General features: G+C 63.0%; 1 protein-coding gene across 1 annotated transcript; it reads right to left on the bottom strand.

Annotated features, from left to right (window-relative positions):
• Positions 1–1,765: 1,765 nt before the first annotated feature.
• Positions 1,766–9,621, bottom strand: EEF1A2 (eukaryotic translation elongation factor 1 alpha 2). Its single transcript, XM_057702300.1, has 8 exons — positions 9,555–9,621; positions 8,020–8,241; positions 6,442–6,621; positions 5,692–5,988; positions 4,694–4,844; positions 3,401–3,657; positions 2,562–2,796; positions 1,766–1,912 (listed from the first exon to the last, which is right to left on the bottom strand). Exons 2-8 carry the CDS (start codon positions 8,161–8,163, stop codon positions 1,785–1,787), a joined length of 1,392 nt encoding a protein of 463 aa, XP_057558283.1. The 5' UTR covers positions 8,164–8,241; positions 9,555–9,621; the 3' UTR covers positions 1,766–1,784.
• Between the last annotated feature and the right edge of the window lie 8,291 nt (positions 9,622–17,912).

The following is a 17,912-nucleotide window of genomic DNA, read 5'->3' as shown; positions in this document are numbered from 1 at the left end:
TGGGACACATTTACATTAAACAAATTATCCACTGTTTATCTGAAATCCAAATTTGACTGGGGCTTCTGTGTCTGTATTTGCCTACTCAAGCTGCCTTCCTTGGAGGCCTCTGAGGGTCAGCGCAGACCCTTCCCGTGGGGGTCCGCAGGCCGCCAGCACGGGAGACGCTTCCTCTGGTCCTACTCTCCCCTCCTGCGGCCTCCGGGGGCCCATCCCCACGTTGGGACTGGGCGGGGAAACACCACAGCCCCTCCACGGACACCCCTGAACCCCAGCACCCATCTGTCCCGGCTGGCCCCTCACTCGGCGGCGTAGCTCCCCCCCCCACCCGGCGTGGGGGCGGGGGCTGGACATGCTTCCTAAGAGCTCAGGTCTCAGGCCCTAAAGGCTGCGCCATGCAAGTAGCAAGAACGTGTTTGCAGAGGCAACTAAATTAAGATCTTGGGCTGAGATGATCCCGGATTATCCGGGGGGGGCTCTTCAGTGCCCTCCCCTATAAGCGGGAGGCAGAGGAGATTTGACCCAGAGAGGAGGAAGCCATGTGACCGTGGAGGCAGAGATTGGGGGGGATGTGACCACAAGCCAAGGGACTTGCGCCGCCACCAGGAGCTGCAAGAGGCCTGGACCCGACCCTCCCCTAGAGCCTCTGGAAGGAACGGGCCCTGCCCACACTGGATCTTGTCCCAGTGGCACCAAACCGTGAGAGAGTCTGTTTCTGGCGTTTTAAGCTGCCAGTTGGAGGCCCATGTGCTGCTGCAGCCCCAGGGGACTCAGACATGAGGGGCCTGTGGTCGGCCTGCTGCTCACCCCGCAGGGACGGCCCACAGCCCACGCCCCGCTGCAGGCCGGCGAGCCTGCTCTGTGCCCCCCGTCAGCGATGTGCTCAGCCCACCCTGAGCTCGGTCTGCTGCACCAACACCCGGCTTCGGCTGGGGGCTGCTTTCTGGAAGCAGGGGTGGCTGGGCAGCAAGCCATCCTTCCCCCACACCCCACGCTTGCTGACTGAGGCCAGGGCCTGTTCTGGGGTTCCTGGGGCTGGGGTTCCGGGCTGTGCCTAGGGCCCCACCGAGGAGCAGGATGGATGGGGTGCTGCCTCCAGCCACAAGTGACCGGGCCGGGGTGCGGTGGGATGGGGGGGGGGGATTAAGAACGGGCTTCCAAGAGCGTGAGAGCTTGAAAACCCGGGTGAAGAACACTGTGTGTGTGACAGTCACTCTTGGGGGAGGAGCCCTGAGTTCATCCCGTTCTCAGAGAGACCCCCGAAGCCTTCAACCCCCTTCTGCGGATGCGAAGTGACCCATTCTTTGCCCTGGATGACCCCACTGGGGGAACGCCAAAGCCCCCTCACCAGCAGGACTCCGGATCCAGCCCCCCACCGCCCACCTGGCCAGCGCGGGTGCACACCTGGCCAGGTCGCTCGCAGGCGTGGTGGGTGCCGGTCGGGACGAGGATGGCAGCCTGGTGGGGGGCCAGGAGGGGTCCTGACCAGGGCCCTCCCGCGGGGCGGGCCACCCACCCCCCAGCAGCAGGCGTACACGGCTCTGGGGTCGCTCAGTTTATTGGTAAAACGGGCACTGAGCGTGGCAAAGGCTGGACGCGGAAGCCGGGGCGGCGGGGGCGCTTTTCCTCTTGAAGAACTTCCACTGGACCTTGATGGCGAGCAGCCAGTCGCTGACCGAGAGCCTCTTACAAGCGGAGGTGCAGACGTGCGCCTGGCGGGGGGGCGGGGCGCGGGGGCGGGGCGCGGCGCCGCCGGGGAGGGTCGCGCCGCGGGCGCCCGCGCTTCACTTGCCCGCCTTCTGCGCCTTCTGCGCCGACTTGGTGACCTTGCCGGCGCCGCCGCTCTTCTTCTCCACGTTCTTGATGACGCCCACGGCCACCGTCTGCCGCATGTCGCGCACGGCGAAGCGGCCTGCGGGGAAGGGGCGTGAGGCGGGGCCCGGGATGCAGCGCGCAGGCGCACTCGCGCCCGCAGCATCCAGCCCAGCCCCCGGCCCCGGGGCGGGACCCTCGCGCTGCGCGGGGAGCTCTCAGCCTGCTTCGGGGATGGGGGGTGGGAGTGCGAGGCTCCCGTCTGCTTAGGTGGCGGGAATGACCCACACAGGCCTCCGCCAAGGCATCGTTGTGGGAACGAAATGCCGCACGAACGGTCCTTAGAGCAGCCCGCGCGGAATACAGGTCACCCTTTTAGCTATTTTGAGGGTGGCCAGCAACCTCGCATGAGGAGGCTCTCCAAAATAGGCCTGTGGGTCATCCTGGGGGTACCCGTGAGGCGGGCCAGCTGGAGGTGGGCAGTCAGTCCTAACTCTGCCACTACACTAGCCACGGGCCTCGGGTGAGTCACTTAGGGGACTTCACCTGCAGAGCGGGTACCATCCCAGGCCCACCCGGTGCTCTGTGAGGCAAAGACCAAGTCGGGGCGGGGGGGTCTCCTGCTAAGCTCTAAGCCGCAGCAGAAAAGTGCAGGACCCTCCGTCCACCCCACCCCTGCAGTGGTCCTCTGCCCTTCGCCGGGACTGGCCACCACCCCGGGGTCCCCCCTCCCTCACCAGCCAGCTCACCGAGAGGAGGGTACTGGGAGAAGCTCTCCACACACATGGGCTTCCCCGGGACCATCTCCACAATGGCCGCATCCCCAGACTTCAGGGACTTGGGGTTGTCCTCCAACTTCTTGCCAGAGCGCCGGTCAATCTTCTCCTTCAGCTCAGCAAACTTGCAGGCGATGTGCGCTGTGTGGCAGTCAATGACAGGCGAGTAGCCAGCGCTGATCTGCCCAGGGTGGTTCAGGATGATGACCTGTGGGCAGAGGTGCACGAGGCCATCAGGCACGCCCAGGTGGGCACGGGGGATGGCGCTGAGCTAGAGGAGGCTTTGTCCACCCCCAGGTCCCTGGAGCCTCGAGTGCTGACCATGGTGGGAGGTCAGCCTAGGGGGGACCCAGGCCCCCAGACCTGGACCCCAAGGTCCTCTTCAAGCATTTGGAAAGCCACGAGAGCTAAACAGTGACAAGGACACAGTCTGAAAGGGCAGCAGCCAGAGCAGACGCAGGGGGATGACAAAACCGGACCTGATTATCACGTGTCAGCTACAGCTCAGTGAAGCCAATTAAAAAAAGCATCGTCACATAAAGAGGTGACCAAGGAGGGCACAGTGAAAGTGCCTGTCCCAGACAGCAAACTGATAAAAGCATTTTCGGGACCAAAACGGGAGCTCGGGGAGGCTGGGTGCGCCCTGCCTGCTCTTCCTGCCTGCGCCCTCGCCCGGCTTCCACCCCGCGCAGCCTCAGTGGCCTGCTCGGCAAAGCAGGGGCCCCAGGCTGCCCCGGCGCCAGGCAGCCGCCTCGCTGAGGACAGCCCTGGTCCCGCCTGGGCTGCGCCCCACTGGCCGCCCGGCCGCCCACCTGGGACGTGAACTGGGCGGCCTCCTGGGGCGGGTCGGACTTGCTGTCCCCGCACACGTTGCCCCTGCGGATGTCCTTGACGGACACGTTCTTCACGTTGAAGCCGACGTTGTCCCCGGGCAGGGCCTCGCTCAGCGCCTCATGGTGCATCTCCACCGACTTCACCTCCGTGGTGATGTTCACGGGCGCGAACGTCACCACCATGCCGGGCCGGAGGATGCCCGTCTCCACTCGGCCCACGGGCACGGTGCCAATGCCTGGGCCAAGAGAAAGGGGGCCGTGAGGGCAGGCGAGGGCCGGGGTGCCCCCTGCTCCCTGGCAGGCGGGGGGTGGCCACGTGGCAGGAGGGGAGAGACAGGGAGACCCTGGGCGAGGCGGACGCTGAGACATTTGGACAGAAGTGGAGGCTCCCCGCTCCACTGGCAGAAGGGACTGAGGAAGAGAATTCCCAGAACGCAGGGAGGACGGGCAAGGAGGGGTCCCCCCTTCCCCCCGGGGGGCTGGTATCCCGGGAGAAGGCACTGGGGTCCCTCGCCTCCCCCAAGGCCCGTCCTGTGAGGCAGCAGCCCTGAGAGGGCTGAGGACCAGACCACCCAGCGCCGGCGCTGCCATCTCAGGGCTGATTCCCAAAAGGGCGTCAGTGCCCCCTCACTTCTCAGGATCTGCTCACACTGTGTGGCCGCCCAGTAGCGGTCTGGGGCCCCCCAGGGCAGGGGGCGGGCGTCTCCAGCCTGGTCTCCCGGCTGTGACAGACGCTCCCGTGGCGCTGTGGAGCCGGAGGCTGGTGGGGGTTCTCTGTGCTGGCTGAGCGGGACACCCCACCCCGCACACAGCCCCTGGCATCTCTGGCCACAGCACCTGGCTGGGAGTCCCCCTTCACTGCCCTTCGTGGGCCTTGTGCTTGTGTAGGGGTCTATATCATTTCATGACCGGCTTTTATCATTCCTGGAGCGGATCATGTCTCCCAGAAGACGGAGCCCTCCAGGTGGAGGGTAACATGCGACTCTCCCTGTGCCACCAGCTTCTGCTAGAGGGCTGGGCGCTTATCTGGCAAACCTGACCGATGGATGGGCAGCGGTAGGTGGGTGGATACATGGACAGATGGATGGATGGATGGACATGGGTAGATGGGCGGTCCCCTGGAAAGTGTGCAGCATGGGGAGAGAGGCGAAACTAACCCAGCCCCAGACACTCCTGGTCAGGGGCCCATCCTCGGGAGGGGTCTGAGGGCAGAGCGGACCAGGTGGCTGGATGGGTGCTGCAGCGGGCGGCAGCCGTGGAGCCCTCACTCACCGCCGATCTTGTACACGTCCTGCAGCGGCAGGCGCAGGGGCTTGTCCGTGGGGCGCGTGGGGGGCAGGATGGTGTCCAGGGCCTCCAGCAGGGACACGCCGCTGGCGTTCCCTTCCTTCCGCTCCACTTTCCAGCCCTTAAACCACGGCATCTGGGCAGGAGGAAGGAGGCACCGTTGCAGAGCCCACCTCCCCCGGCCCCCCCCAGATCACTACAGCTTCCTGCCTGCGGTCGGCTCACCCCTCCCTACGTGAGATCTCCTGAGGGGAGCTCAAACCACCAGGCACGAGCACACAGCCCAGCCAGATGGGGCGGCCCCTGACCACGGGGCCAGGGCTGAGTCTCCCCTGGCTCTGCCAAGGTGCCCCCCAAGCCCACCTCCCTCAGTGTGGGCGGCTGCAGCCTGGCCAGAACGAGTGACCCTGCTGGGCCGGGGTGGCCTCTGGCTTGACCAGGCGAGGCACTGGGTCTCGGGCTCCACAAATTCAAAACACCCAGACTCCGCGCATCACCTCCTGCTGAGTCAGAGGAGCCACCAGGCTCCCAGCTAACCCCAGAGAGCCAGCCCTCAGCCCTCTGCAGTCCCGGCCTGCTCCGGGCCTCGGGGAGGTGCCTGGGCCGCCCCGTGCCCTCGGCTCCTGGGGGAGATGCAAATTAACCCCGCCACGCAGGTCTCCCAGAGACAGACGGGGCAGGTGGGCCCGGCCCGGCAGCAGCTGCCCTCGCAGTGTCAACCTGGGGGGGGTGTCCCTGGCCAGAAAAGGGGCTGCAGCGGCTGCTGCCAGCCTTGTGGGGAGGCTAAGCTGAGGGCAGAGCGCCTGGCCCCCAAGGAGGCTGGCGCTCCCACCAGCGCGGAAACCCGCGGGGGCCGGCACCACACTCTCAGGGCCAAGGGCAGGCTGGGGACGCCTTCCGACCTCCCGCTGGCTGTCTGCGCCCGCCCTGACCCAGGGCCCTCAGGAGGGCTCTGAGCAGCCCCGCGGCTGCCGGGTACTCACGTTGGGTGAGGGCTCCAGCATGTTGTCGCCGTGCCAGCCCGAGATGGGCACGAAGGGCACCGTGGCCGGGTTGTAGCCGATCTTCTTGATGTAGGCGCTGACCTCCTTGACGATCTCGTCGTAGCGCTTCTCGCTGTAGGCGGGCTCTGTGGAGTCCATCTTGTTGACCCCCACGATGAGCTGCTTCACACCCAGCGTGTAGGCCAGCAGCGCGTGCTCCCGGGTCTGCCCGTTCTTGGAGATGCCCGCCTCGAACTCGCCCACTCCTGCCGCCACGATCAGCACGGCGCAGTCCGCCTGCCCGGCGGTCAGGCAAGGTGAGCCCAGACCTTGCCCCGTACCCAGGCCCGGGCGCCTCCGAACCTGGGGGGTCTCGACCTCAGGCACAGTGTCTGCCTGTCTGTCTGTCTGTCTGTGTGAACGCCCTGGCAGTGTCGGACTGTCTGGGGGCATTTCTGCCCACATTTCAGTGTCCCCATCCTGGCCTCTATGTCTGTCTGTCTGTCTGTCTGTGAAGGTGGCCCTGAGAGTGGCCGGCTGTCCTTACAGGCACCGTCGCCTGGCTGAGACGCGGAGCACTCGCTCAGTGCTTTGGGGGCGAGAGGGGACGAATGTGAGGGGTCTCTGCCGGCAAGCAAGCAGAGGAGACCCAACCACCGCTCACCGATCCCCACCCCCACCCCCCACCACACCCCTCCTGAGTGGCGCCCTCGCCCCCCCCAAGTCCCCCCGCCCCGAGGCCCCGCCCACCTGGGATGTGCCCGTGATCATGTTCTTGATGAAGTCGCGGTGGCCGGGGGCGTCGATGATGGTGATGTAGTACTTGGTGGTCTCGAATTTCCAGAGGGAGATGTCGATGGTGATGCCGCGCTCCCGCTCGGCCTTGAGCTTGTCCAGCACCCAGGCGTACTTGAAGGAGCCCTTCCCCATCTGCGGGGGTGGGGGCGGGGCTCAGGCCGCGGGGGCCGCACGCGCTCCCGCCGGAACCCCGGGGCTGCGGCCCGCCCGGCCGCCCCGCCCCCCGCCCCGCCCCCGCCCCGCCCCCCGCCGCGGCGCCGGCCCAGCAGGGGGCGCAGGGGCCCGGGCGCCGCCCTGCAGAGACGGGCGGTTTCCAGGCGCCCCGGCCCAGGGCTCCCCGTTATCTGAAGCCGGGGTGCCCCCCCGCCCCCCGGGTCCCTGTGTCAGCCGGCGACGCCGCGGGGTTTCAGGCTGCCCAACCAAAGCGCCCCTCTGTGATTTGTTTGTTCGTTTTTTAGGGGAAAAGAAAGCAAGCAAGCAGATGAGGCGGGAAGGAAGGGCCTGGCTTTCCAGCTCTTTCTCTGAGGCGCCGCCCCCCCCCCCCACCTGAGCAGGGGAGCAAGGCGGGGCCGCCCTCTGCCAACACCTGTGCCTGATGCCCGGCCAGACCCCAGGCCCAGGGCCAGGGCTGCGGTCAGGGCAGCAGCTGCGGTCTCCGCCCAGCGGGGCAGAGCTCCCTGCCGGGGCCACGCACGGACAGGGCTCTGCCCTCCAGGGAGGCTGCCCAGCCAGGGCCTAGCCAGACCTGAACCAGACCCCCTGCAAACACCCTCGGCCCCCCTCAACACCAGCCCCGCAGGGAAGGAGGGACACAGCTTTGGGGCCCAGGAGCACCCCCTCCCCGGGCTGCCCCCTCCTGAGCCTTGGCACCGGTCCTCCAGGTGAGACCCCTCACAGCTCCCGGAGCTCGGGGTGGAGGTGGGGGGCACAGAACAGACCCCCACTCCATGGACGCTTCCCACCCATGGGTCTCGGACACTTGAGAGGGTCAGCCCTCGGGGCCCCTCTCATCCTCACCAGGCGACAAAGACCCCCCAAAAAACTGGTGCCACCCCAGACAGGCAGCCTGCCCCAGCCCGGCACGAGAAAATGGAGCGGGTGGGCTGCATGCCCATCAGTCAGCTATTAATAGCTGCTCTGAGTCCCGACCCAGCCCTGGGACAGGCGAGGACAGCGCCACCTCCAGCTCCAGACCTCAGCCCTGGGGACACGGGAACCCAGCCCTGGGGGCTCAGAGACAGTGACCTATGCCCGAGAAATGCACCTTCTGCCCCTCCCCAGCCTGGGGCCGGTCCAGCAGGTCATCCCCCTCCCCCCTCAGGGAGGGGTGCCCCCTGCTGCCCCCACGCCTCTCCCATCTGGACGCTCTGACATGCACACCCCCATGCGGGGTCCTTAGGGCTCACGCCCCTCTTGCCCTAGAGGGTGATCTGAGCTTCGTGCCAGAGGGTCAGGGAGGCACCAGCCCAGCTGCCACGCGGGGACCCAGCCTCACGGTGGCTGCAAAGGTGGGCGCCGCCCCGGGCTCACCTCGGCCGCCTCCTTCTCAAACTTCTCGATGGTCCTCTTGTCGATGCCCCCGCATTTGTAGATGAGGTGGCCGGTCGTGGTGGACTTGCCCGAGTCCACGTGGCCGATGACCACAATGTTGATGTGGGTCTTCTCTTTGCCCATTCTGCCCAGGGCGTGGGGAGGGGCTGGCACGGCCTGGGGCGCTCTGGCTCAGGGCGAGGGGGACGCTGAGCAGTGACTCTGTGGGTTGAGGTGGGGGGCACAGGTGACGGGGGGCCTCAGAGATTAGCCCAGCCAAGATGCTGCCCCGCTCACATGGGGAGTACACCCTGCCCACAGACCGGGCCCCAAGGCCAGAGCCAGGTCTCCGCGTTCAGCTGAGCAGAGCCTGGGGGCGCCCCCAAACAGCCCCATAGCTGCAAATGTCTGCATGTTGTGCCCACAGAGCCGCCCCCCCCCCCGCCCATGAAAGAAGTTAACCCCCATCTGGAGAGACAGAGAGAGGTGAACCCCCCCAGCTGGGTGAGGCCCATGACCAGTCAGGAGCCTGGCGATGAGTCACCCTGCCCAGCTCTCCAGTGCCCTGTCCCCGGAGCTTGCTCCCCCACCCACGGTCTCCACCCCTCGCAGAGCTGCCACAGTGGCGAGGTGGTCAGCGCTTCCCACTCCCTCCTCGAGCAAGGACGGCGCCATCTTCTCCTCATCCCTGCCCGGCAGGCTGGCACGAGGGAGACAGGCTGGCCCAGAGCTCAGGCAGGGTGATGCGGTGCCCAGATCAGGGGCCCAGAATAACTCAGGCCCTCCCTGGATCTGGACGGGGGCAGACAGAAGGGCAGGAGGTGGGGGTCCCTGCTCTGTCCAGAGGAGGGAGAATCCGGCCCCAGCAGCCAAGCTCAGCAGATGCCAGACAGAGATGCCCTCAGCCTGGTGGGAGGCAGGGGGCCATCTCCTCTCCCTTCCCTCTAGTCACAGGGTCACAGCCCCTGGCTCATCCTGGAGGTCAGTGGAGAAACCTAGGCAGCCCAGGAGGGGACAGGTGGCTGGGGGAGGGAAAGCGGGTGAAATCCGTGCGCCCTAGGGTGCGGACACCAGGTAGGACACCTCCAGCCCGGGTGGGGCTGAGGTGGCAAGGACCCCTCAGGTCTCACCGCCTCCCTCTCCCCCGCTACGTCGGGATGGGAGGAGCACCCCCAGTGCCCACCCTCACCAGCCCCCAGCGCTGACGACCCTTCCCGAACCCCCAGGGCCTCGGGGCGGTTCCAAGGTCACGACTGCAGGGCGATCGCCACCTTCCGGGAGACTCGCCCTCGCCGCAGTCGCCTCGTAAACAAGCGCTACCGCGGTGCCCCCACCCCACCCAGAGCCGGCCGCGGGACTGACCCCGGGTGCGGTCCCGGCGCACCGGGCGGGAGGCCGATCTCCGCGGGGAGCAGCGCAGCCTCGCCAGGCGCCGAGCTGAGCCCGCCTCTGCTCCCAGGACCGGTCCCCGGGGAAGGGACCCTCTGCGGAAAGCTGGGGGCGGGGGTGGGGACCCGGAGGCCCAGCGTCCTTACCCAGAGCCGAGGTCTCAGCCAGAGGGACTGGCGGCGCCGGCGCCGGCGGTTTTATCTCTCCAGGAGGGGGTCCACCTATTGACGGAGCAGGCGCAGTGCACTGCGCCCCTGCAGTACGGCAATGCGGTACCCGCGCGGGCGGGGCCGGGGGCGGGGATGCGCGGGGTGCAGGGCTGCAGGGGTGCGGGGACAGCGGGCCCGCGGACACGCGCGAGCGCGACAGGGGCGCGAGAGGAGGATGCAGCGAGGGAGCGAGCCACAAAGGAGAAGATGAGACCCACCGGAGGGAGCTCAGGCAGGGAGAGAAAAACAGGCGGAGGCGGCCTGGACCGGGAGAGGGAGGCAGAGAGGAGGGAGGGGCGGAGATGGAGAGAGGCACCAGGAGAGAAACGCAGCTAGAGGCAGAGGACAGATAAAGCAAGACTGAGATGCCAGGCTCAGGCATGGGAGGAGAGAGGAGCGCTTCTCAGGGCACAAGACAGAAAGACATTTGGATCATAAAAGGAGGTCCTGGGGATGGGGCCAGCCCACAGGGATGGGGCAGGTGGGGGCTGGGGGGGAGCAGGTCAGGCCTGGGGGGGTGGCTGAGGTCAGGGTCTGGGCGGCTGTCCTGCCTGCACCTGATCTACAATGGTGCTGTGTTCTGAGGCATCTCCCCAGGGTGGCCCGGGGTGCAGGCCCTGATGGGACCCCAGGATCTGTTGTTTCCAGGCCCCCTGCCCCCACGTGCCTGCCGCACAGGCTCACCCCAGCAGGCCCCCAAAGCCAGGCTTCTCCCTACCAGGCCCCGTGGTGTGGCCTGGAAACTGTGGCCTCCAGGGTCCCCTCAGCTCGGCTAAGTGGCCTGAGGCTCCGTCAGCAGAGGCACTCAGCCCGCGCTCCCTCTGAGGCCCCTGGAAAGAACTGTGTTTCAACCTGGGCCCCTCTCTGTGCAGGGAACCCTTGCAGTCCGCCCCCAGAGCCCACTGACACCTTCAGGGGCTGCCCTGGTCTGCATGCACGGGCAGGGTTCCCAGGGACACAGGGCTTGCCGAGGAAGCACATCAGCCCCCAGAGAGGGTCCCCGCTGAGGCCCCAGGCCTCCCTCACCCCCGCCCTGCAGGTCAGAGCGCCAGGCGGAGGCAACCTGCAGGGAGCGGGGTGGGCCCTGAGCATCCTGGGCCAACCGGGCAATGAGGAAAACGGGTTTCGAGGAGGGGGATGGGCCGGTGAAGGCCCCGGTCGTGGCCTCCTTGGGGACCGCCGACCTTGTCAGCTCACCCATTATCCCACCTCCACGCGGCCGTCTCCCCCATCGGCCTCAGAGCCCGAGGACACTGGGGTTGGGGCTGGGGTCTGGGAGAAGGCTGGGCGGGTCTCGAAACATGTGCGGTGGGAGCAGAGGCCCAGGGCTCAGCACCTTCTGATGGGGCAGTGCCCACGGGGACCCCCAGAGCTGGGACCCCCAGCAGGTCGGGGAGTGAAGACGGGCTGGGGGCAGGGGTTGGGGGCCAAGCAGGTCTCCCCGGCCTGTGGGCAGGGTCTCTCAGGGAGGGAAGGGGTCCTCCCGCCGGGCTGTCCCTGTGTCTGCCCCACAGACCGGGCGCGGGGCGGCTGGCAAGTCACCCGGCCTGCCCTCGCGCTGCTGATGCCATCAGACAGGAGCCAGGAATTAAAAATAAACGCCTGCGGGGAAGGCGCCACCGGCCCGCCCTGCCCAGCTGGCCTCTGTGTCGGGGCGTCCCCTCCTGCTGAAGGTTAGGCGGGATCTGGGGGACACCGTGACCGTCGGAGGCTGGGAGGGGATGGACCAAGGGCGGCAGGAGGCCCGGGTCCCTGTGGATGGCACCCCAACTTCCCCTGGGGACCCCCAGCTGCCTGCGGCCTCAGAGGGTGTCTGTCAGATGCCCGCACAGGCCTGGGCCTCGCCCCGCAGCTGTCGGCTGGCAGGAACCAAACCGCACTGGGGTGCCTGTGCCAGGGGCCAGCCCGTGCTGGGAGGCCATGCTGTCCGGAGCAGTGGCCGCCGCTGGTGGAAGGCAGCGTCCTCCGCAAGGGCTGGTGCACTGACCCTGGGGAGGGGTCTCCAGTGGTTTCTCCAGGGGGCTTCCGTGTTCCCAGGACGTGCCCGCTGTCCTGAGCTGGACCACCTGCAGGGCCCTGGCAGCCTGGACGACTCAGCGTCTGGAGACACTGGGCCCACACTGCAGTGAGACGAGGGAGGTATGAAGCTAGGTAACCCTGGCAAGCAGGGCTGGGCTGCTAACCGTCGCACAGGACAACTGACTGGTAAGCAGCTGCTCACTGCTGCATAGTGTTTAATGACTACTAACTACTGACTCGTACTTAATAACCACTGAATAGTACTAAATAACTACTAATCACTGACCGGCACTTAATAACTACAAAATACTAAGCAATACTGACCACTACATGATGTACTGAGCAGCCGCAGTCACCGAGCCTCGTGCGGTGAGGCTGCCAAGCCGTCTGAGGACCTGCGGACCGAGAGCCGACCGGGCACAGAGAGGCAAAGCACAGCTCCCAAGGTCACACAGCGAGGAGGGCGGCGCTTGCTTGTTGCTTCTGGACACGCCCGCCCAGGCCTCACCCGGGCCCCTCCCCTCTCCCAGGTCAGGCTCCACCCCGTAACCCTCTCCCACATCTGAGCCACGGGCCGCAGAGGGCCCGGAGCAGCCGAGGGGATGGGTTCAGGGGACAGGCAAGGAAGGAACTCCGCTGAGGAGGCTGGTGCAGCCTGCCCGGGCGCCTCCTCAGCCCCTCCCGTGGCGCCCAGGCCCAGCCGGAGCTGTCTGGGGAGACGCAGGCAGCCCCCTCTTTGGCGGGCGGGGGTTTTCAGAGGAAAGAAGATCCAGCTAAAAGTAACCGCGATCAAGCTGTCAGCCCTGGAAATAAACCCGCCTCCCATTGGCTGCCGGTGATGTCACCGCCGGGTTAATAAGAACCTGTGAATGCAGAGCTTTCCACCTGTGCGGGTGCCTCCCCGGGGGGCCGTGGCCGGAGCAGGTGGGTGCCCGCCCCCCGGGGGATGGTCGCAGGGGTCCGGACAGCAGCCTGAGGGGAGGGTGGGGGTGGGATGGGGAGCAGGGCTGCAGCGTGTCTCAGAACCACGTCACCCCCGCCCCCGGCCTTGGGCCATGGGCTGCCCTCTGACCCCTGGGCATCGGTGAGCACCCTCACGTGTGGGGTCAGTCGCACCTGTGTCCCAGCCTACCTGGGCAGCGGGGCCCTGGACGGCCCCGGGGACACGTTCCCCCGCCCCCAGCTCTCCAGGCTGGACACCCAGGAGACTGCGCTGCCCCTGAGGCCGCAAATGACGTGGTCTCCGTGGTGCAGAAGAGCTCTTGGCTACCCGTGCCCCGCAGAAAAGCAAGGTCACGGCCTGTAATCAGAGCGGGGGGCGGGGCCGGCCGTGGCCACGTGCACACCAGCAAGACCCCAAGCCCAGCCAAGGCCCCACCAGCCTGCCAGCGCTGAGCCCAGTGAAACGGGAGTCGGGGTGACTTACTGGACAATCCAGGCCCCCAAACACGCCACCTGCCAAACCCAGTGTGTCCGGGTGGGTGTGAGGCCGACCTGAGTCGCCAGGGAAGCCTAGAGAGGGGGACACAGCCCCTCAGAGAGGGGGAGGGGGGCTGGCCCGCCCCGCCCCCACCCGCTGGGGCCACCGGTGCCGGAACCGCAGTAGAGAGTCGTTGCCATGGTGAAGGAACAGCCGCCCGCAGGCTCCTCCCCCCAGGCCCTCGCTCCCCAGGAGCCCGGCCGGCGGGGGCACCCACGCTTGGAGGGGCCGGCGGTCCTTCTTCCGCGGAGCAGAGACGGGGGTCTGGTGGGTTGCGCCCTGGCCCCTGGCTAGCACGCGGGTTTGGGGGGGTGCATTTGGCCCTGCAGGCTAGGAGGCCAATCAGAGAGCGGGAGGGACCAGCCTCGGGGCCAAGAAACGGCAGTACTGCAGTGCGGCGGGAATCACCGGGGAACCAGGGGAGGGTCTGCAGGCCCGCTGACCCCCCCCAGGGTCGGCCTTCTCTGGGCCCAGGAGGAAGAAGGGAGCGGGGGGGGAGGGGGGCGCATTTACTGTATCCCCTGGGCCCCTGCCCCGGAGTGGGGGAGGGAGAGGCCTCAGCCCCTAGGGAACAGGAAGCGCCGTAGCAACTCGGGAGCCTGCGTTTTCTGCTCTTTGAACAGAGCTCCCCTCACCTGGGCAGCTGGGAATAACCTGCCCCGGGAGCTGGAGCCCTCAGGGGCCCGGAGGGTGAGCTGTGGTGGGGAAAGGACCAGGCACCAGGGGAGACAGGGCTCCAGCCTGCCCTTGAACAACTCAGAGGAACGTGCACAAGTGACAAACGTGCCTGACCATCAGATCAAGAAATAGAACACGCGTTCGTCACACCCTCAAAAGCAACGACTGTCTTGGCGTCTCCCGCCACACATCACGCTGCCTGCGCTTAAGCGTCGCATGAATGGTATATGCAGTTTGTGTGCTTTCTTCTGGCTCCTTTTACCTGCCATCATGTTTGTGACATGCACCCACGCTGCTGCATTTGGGAGGTGTTTGGATTTTTCCACTGCTGTGTAGTATTCCGTTTCCAGTTTTGAGCTACTGAAAGTGAAGCTGCCGTGAGCCTCCCCGCGTGCCACTTGTGTGAGCACTTCTGTTTGCTGACATGGGGGTAGCTTTGAGCCGTAGTGTGTGTGCGTCATGCCAGTCGCTCCTGTATGCCTCTTGGCTGTGAATTCATCATTTGATACCTGCTCCGTGACAGTGGACAAAATTATGTTATGCGTTTCACCTTTAGAGTGAGCAGAACCACTTTTACAGAGCAGGCAATGAAGAGTGTATATACATCTAAGAGGAGATTAATTGACAGCTGTCATTTTTCCTTGACAAGGAGGAAATTTTGCTCTTTTCTCACACGTCTGGTGATTTTTGGCTGAATACTGAACATTCTGTAAAGGCTCTGGATTCTGTTATCTTCCTAGGGAGATTGTTGGTTCTCATTTTAGCAGCTACTCAATTACTGGACCTTAATGGGCTTGTTTTCATGCTCTGTTGGTGGCAATCTGGAAACTCCAAAGTGCCTCCCAAGACCCTCGACTTGCTAAGATTCGGCTTCCAGGATCAATCCTCCCAAAGCTCTTTATGGGGCTCAGTTTTAACTTTTCTTAGATGAGCCTAGAGTAGGCACTGCTGTAGTTGTAGTCTTCTCCCCTAAAAAATGTCAGCAGGTCTCTCCATTCTGGCTGGGCCCAAGTGCCGGTGCTGCCCAGCACAGCTTGTCTTCCGGTGTTTTTGTTTCAATCTCAGCTCCTGGTGGACAGGATCCAAGGAGTCCTCCAAGGGGTCATGCCCTGGTATACCTTCCCCCCAAGTGCAGAAGGAACCTGTGGCTTGCATCTAGCCAATAGCATATGTTGGAGGTGATGAGCTGCCACTCTCTTGATTGGTCTGCAGTATTTAAGACTCTGTCTTTGCAGACCAAAGCAAGAGGTTCTCCTCCTGGCCTTGAAGAAGTGAGCTACCAGGTTGTGAGAGGCCTGGGAGGGACTGTGTGTCAGGAACTGTGGGTGGTTCTCCGAGGCTTCCCCTGTCCACCAGCAAGAAAGCAGGAACCACAGTCCTACAGCCACAGAAACTGAATCTGCCGACAGCCACATGACTTTCGAAGAGGACTCCAAGCCTCTGAAGGGAACACTGGTGCCTTGATTGTACCCCTTTGAAACCCAGTTAAGGCACACCCACCCTTTCCACGTGGCCTTGGGGACTTCCCTGGTGGTCCAGGGGTTAAAACTCCATGATTCCACTGCAGGGGGCACAGGTTTGATCCCTGGTCAGGGAACTAAGGTCCCACATACTGCACAGCAGAGCCAAAAAAGAAAAAAAGGCGTGTCTGGACTCCTGACCCAAGGAAGCTGGGTATATATAGTAAATGTGTGTGTTGGGGTGGGGGTGGGGGTTTTAAAATTGAAGTATAGCAGATTTACAGTTTTTGACTTACAATCCTCTGCTGTACAGTAAAGTGATTCTGTTATACATACATATATATACGTACATTCTTTTCCCTATTCTTTTCCATCATGGTTTGTCACAGGATATTGAACATAGTTCCCTGCGCTCTATGGTAGGACCTTGTTGTTTATCTATTCTATACATAATAGTTTGCATCTGCTGATCCCAATTTCCCAATCCATCCCTCCCCCACCCACCTCCCCCTTGGTGACCACCCATCTGTTCTCTGTGTCCGTGGGTCTGTTTCTGTTTCCTAGATATGTTCATCTGTGTCATATTTTAGATTCCACATATAAGTGGACTGTCATATGGTGTTTGTCTTTCTCTCTCTGACTTCACTCACTATGGTCATCTCTAGTTGCATCTGTGTTGCTGCAAATGGCATGATTTCATTCTTTTTTATGGCTGAGTAATATTCCATCGTACATACTATATGCACCACATCTTCTTTATCCCTTCATCTGTCGATGGACATTTAGGTTGCTTCCACGTCCTGGCTATTGTAAGTAGTGCTGCTATGAACATAGGAGTGCATGTGCCTTTTTGAATTATGGTTTTCTCTGGGTATGTGGAATTGCAGGATCAGATGGTAGCTCTATTTTTAGTTTTCTGAGGACCCTCCATACTACTCTCTACAGTAGCTGCACCAATTTACATTCCCACCAACAGCACAGGAGGGTTCCCTTTTCTCCACGCCGTCTCCAGCATTTGTTGTTTCTAGACTTTTTAACGATGGCCATTCTGACTGGTGTGAGGTGGCACTTTATTGCAGTTTTGATTTGTAAACGCGCGTTTTTTAAAGCCACTAAATTTGTGGCAATTTGCTATGCAGGAATAAATAGCTCGTACACACCCGTCGGTGTCTGCTCTCTGGGAGGCCTCCGGCAGCCCCCCACCCCCCACCCTCAGCCACGCACTCCGTGGGACCCCACGTGAACTGCTAGGCCCCGAGCAGCTCTCTACCTGCAGCCGCCCTGCGCTCCAGCCTTGGCCTCTGAGCTCAAGGGGACCACCGTGCTCTGCCTGGAGCCCTGCTGCAGGGCTGTGGTCAGAAGACCGTCCCCTAGAGCTCACACCCCTGAGGGTCCAGGGCCCACTGCCTGGAGCAGCTGCTGCCGGACTCCTTCCAGTCTCACAGTCATTTCTGGGGGCAGGCTGGCCTTCCTGCCACTTCCCAATGTTTGGGGGCAGGAGTTGACTCCACACGTCAACTTTTTTTCTGAAACAATTTCAAACTTACAGAAAAGTTGCAAGAATAGGACCAAGGGCGCTGCCTTCTGCCCCGCGCCCACATCACTAATTCTCCATACCTGCCCCGTCTGCGTCACTGTTCTCTGTCTCCCTGTGTGTCTGGTTATATTACTGTCTCTGAAACGTGAGGAAAGGTTGCACAAAGCGTTGCCTCGACCCCCTGATACATCGGTGCACGTTTCCGGTTGATACAATACCTCCGTCTGCAGTCCAGCTTCTAATTGTGTCACTTGTGCCAGTGATATTTTTCGTAGCTCTACTCTTTCCCAGTCCAGGATCGCCGGCTGGTTTTAGTGGCCAAGCCTCTTAGTCTCTTTAATCGGAGACAGATCCTTGGCCATTTGTGTCTTTCGTGACACAGACATTTTTAAGGAGTGCAGACAAGTTGTTTTGCAGGATGTCCCTCTGTTGGGAGTTTTTCTGATGTTTCTGCAGGAATTGATTCACATTTTATTTTTCTGGCAGGAATTCCCCATCACTTTGTCTTCTTGAGGATGTCATGTAAATGGAAGCATACAGTATGCTACCTTTTGGGTCCGGCTTCTTTCACCTGGCACAGTGCTTTGAGAGTCACCCAGGTGGTCACGTGTTTCAGTGGTCCATCGCTTTTTATCAGTGAACGATGCTCTGTGTGTGGATGGACTGCAGTTTGTGTATCCTTCACCCACTGGATGATGTTCTGGTTGTTTCCAGTTTGGGCAGCTATGAATAAAGCCACAGTAGACGTTTGTGTACAAGTTTTTGTGAACATAAATTTGAATTTCTCTTGGACAAATCCCAGGAAATGGGCTTGCCGGATCATCTGGCAGGTGTGTGACCGCCTTTTTAAGACGCTGCCACACTGGTCTCTGGAGTACTGGTACCATTTTGCACGCCACAGCGGTTTGTGAGCATTCCAGTTGCTTTGTGCCATCCGTAGCACTTGTTCTTGTCAGTCTTTTGTCGGGAAGTTTGTTTTAGCTCTTCTAACCATGCGATGCTGTCCCACCGTGCTTTTAATTGCATTTCTCTAATGACATGATGGTGAAGAACTTTCCATCTGCTGAATGGTGAATTCTCTTTAGTGAAATTCCATTCAGGTCTTTTATCCTTTGAAAAAC

The sequence above is a fragment of the Hippopotamus amphibius genome, chromosome 12 (genome assembly GCF_030028045.1).
Source record: "Hippopotamus amphibius kiboko isolate mHipAmp2 chromosome 12, mHipAmp2.hap2, whole genome shotgun sequence".
In the NCBI taxonomy this organism is placed as follows: Eukaryota; Metazoa; Chordata; class Mammalia; order Artiodactyla; family Hippopotamidae; genus Hippopotamus; species Hippopotamus amphibius.
This window is presented reverse-complemented; position numbering and strand designations above follow the sequence as displayed.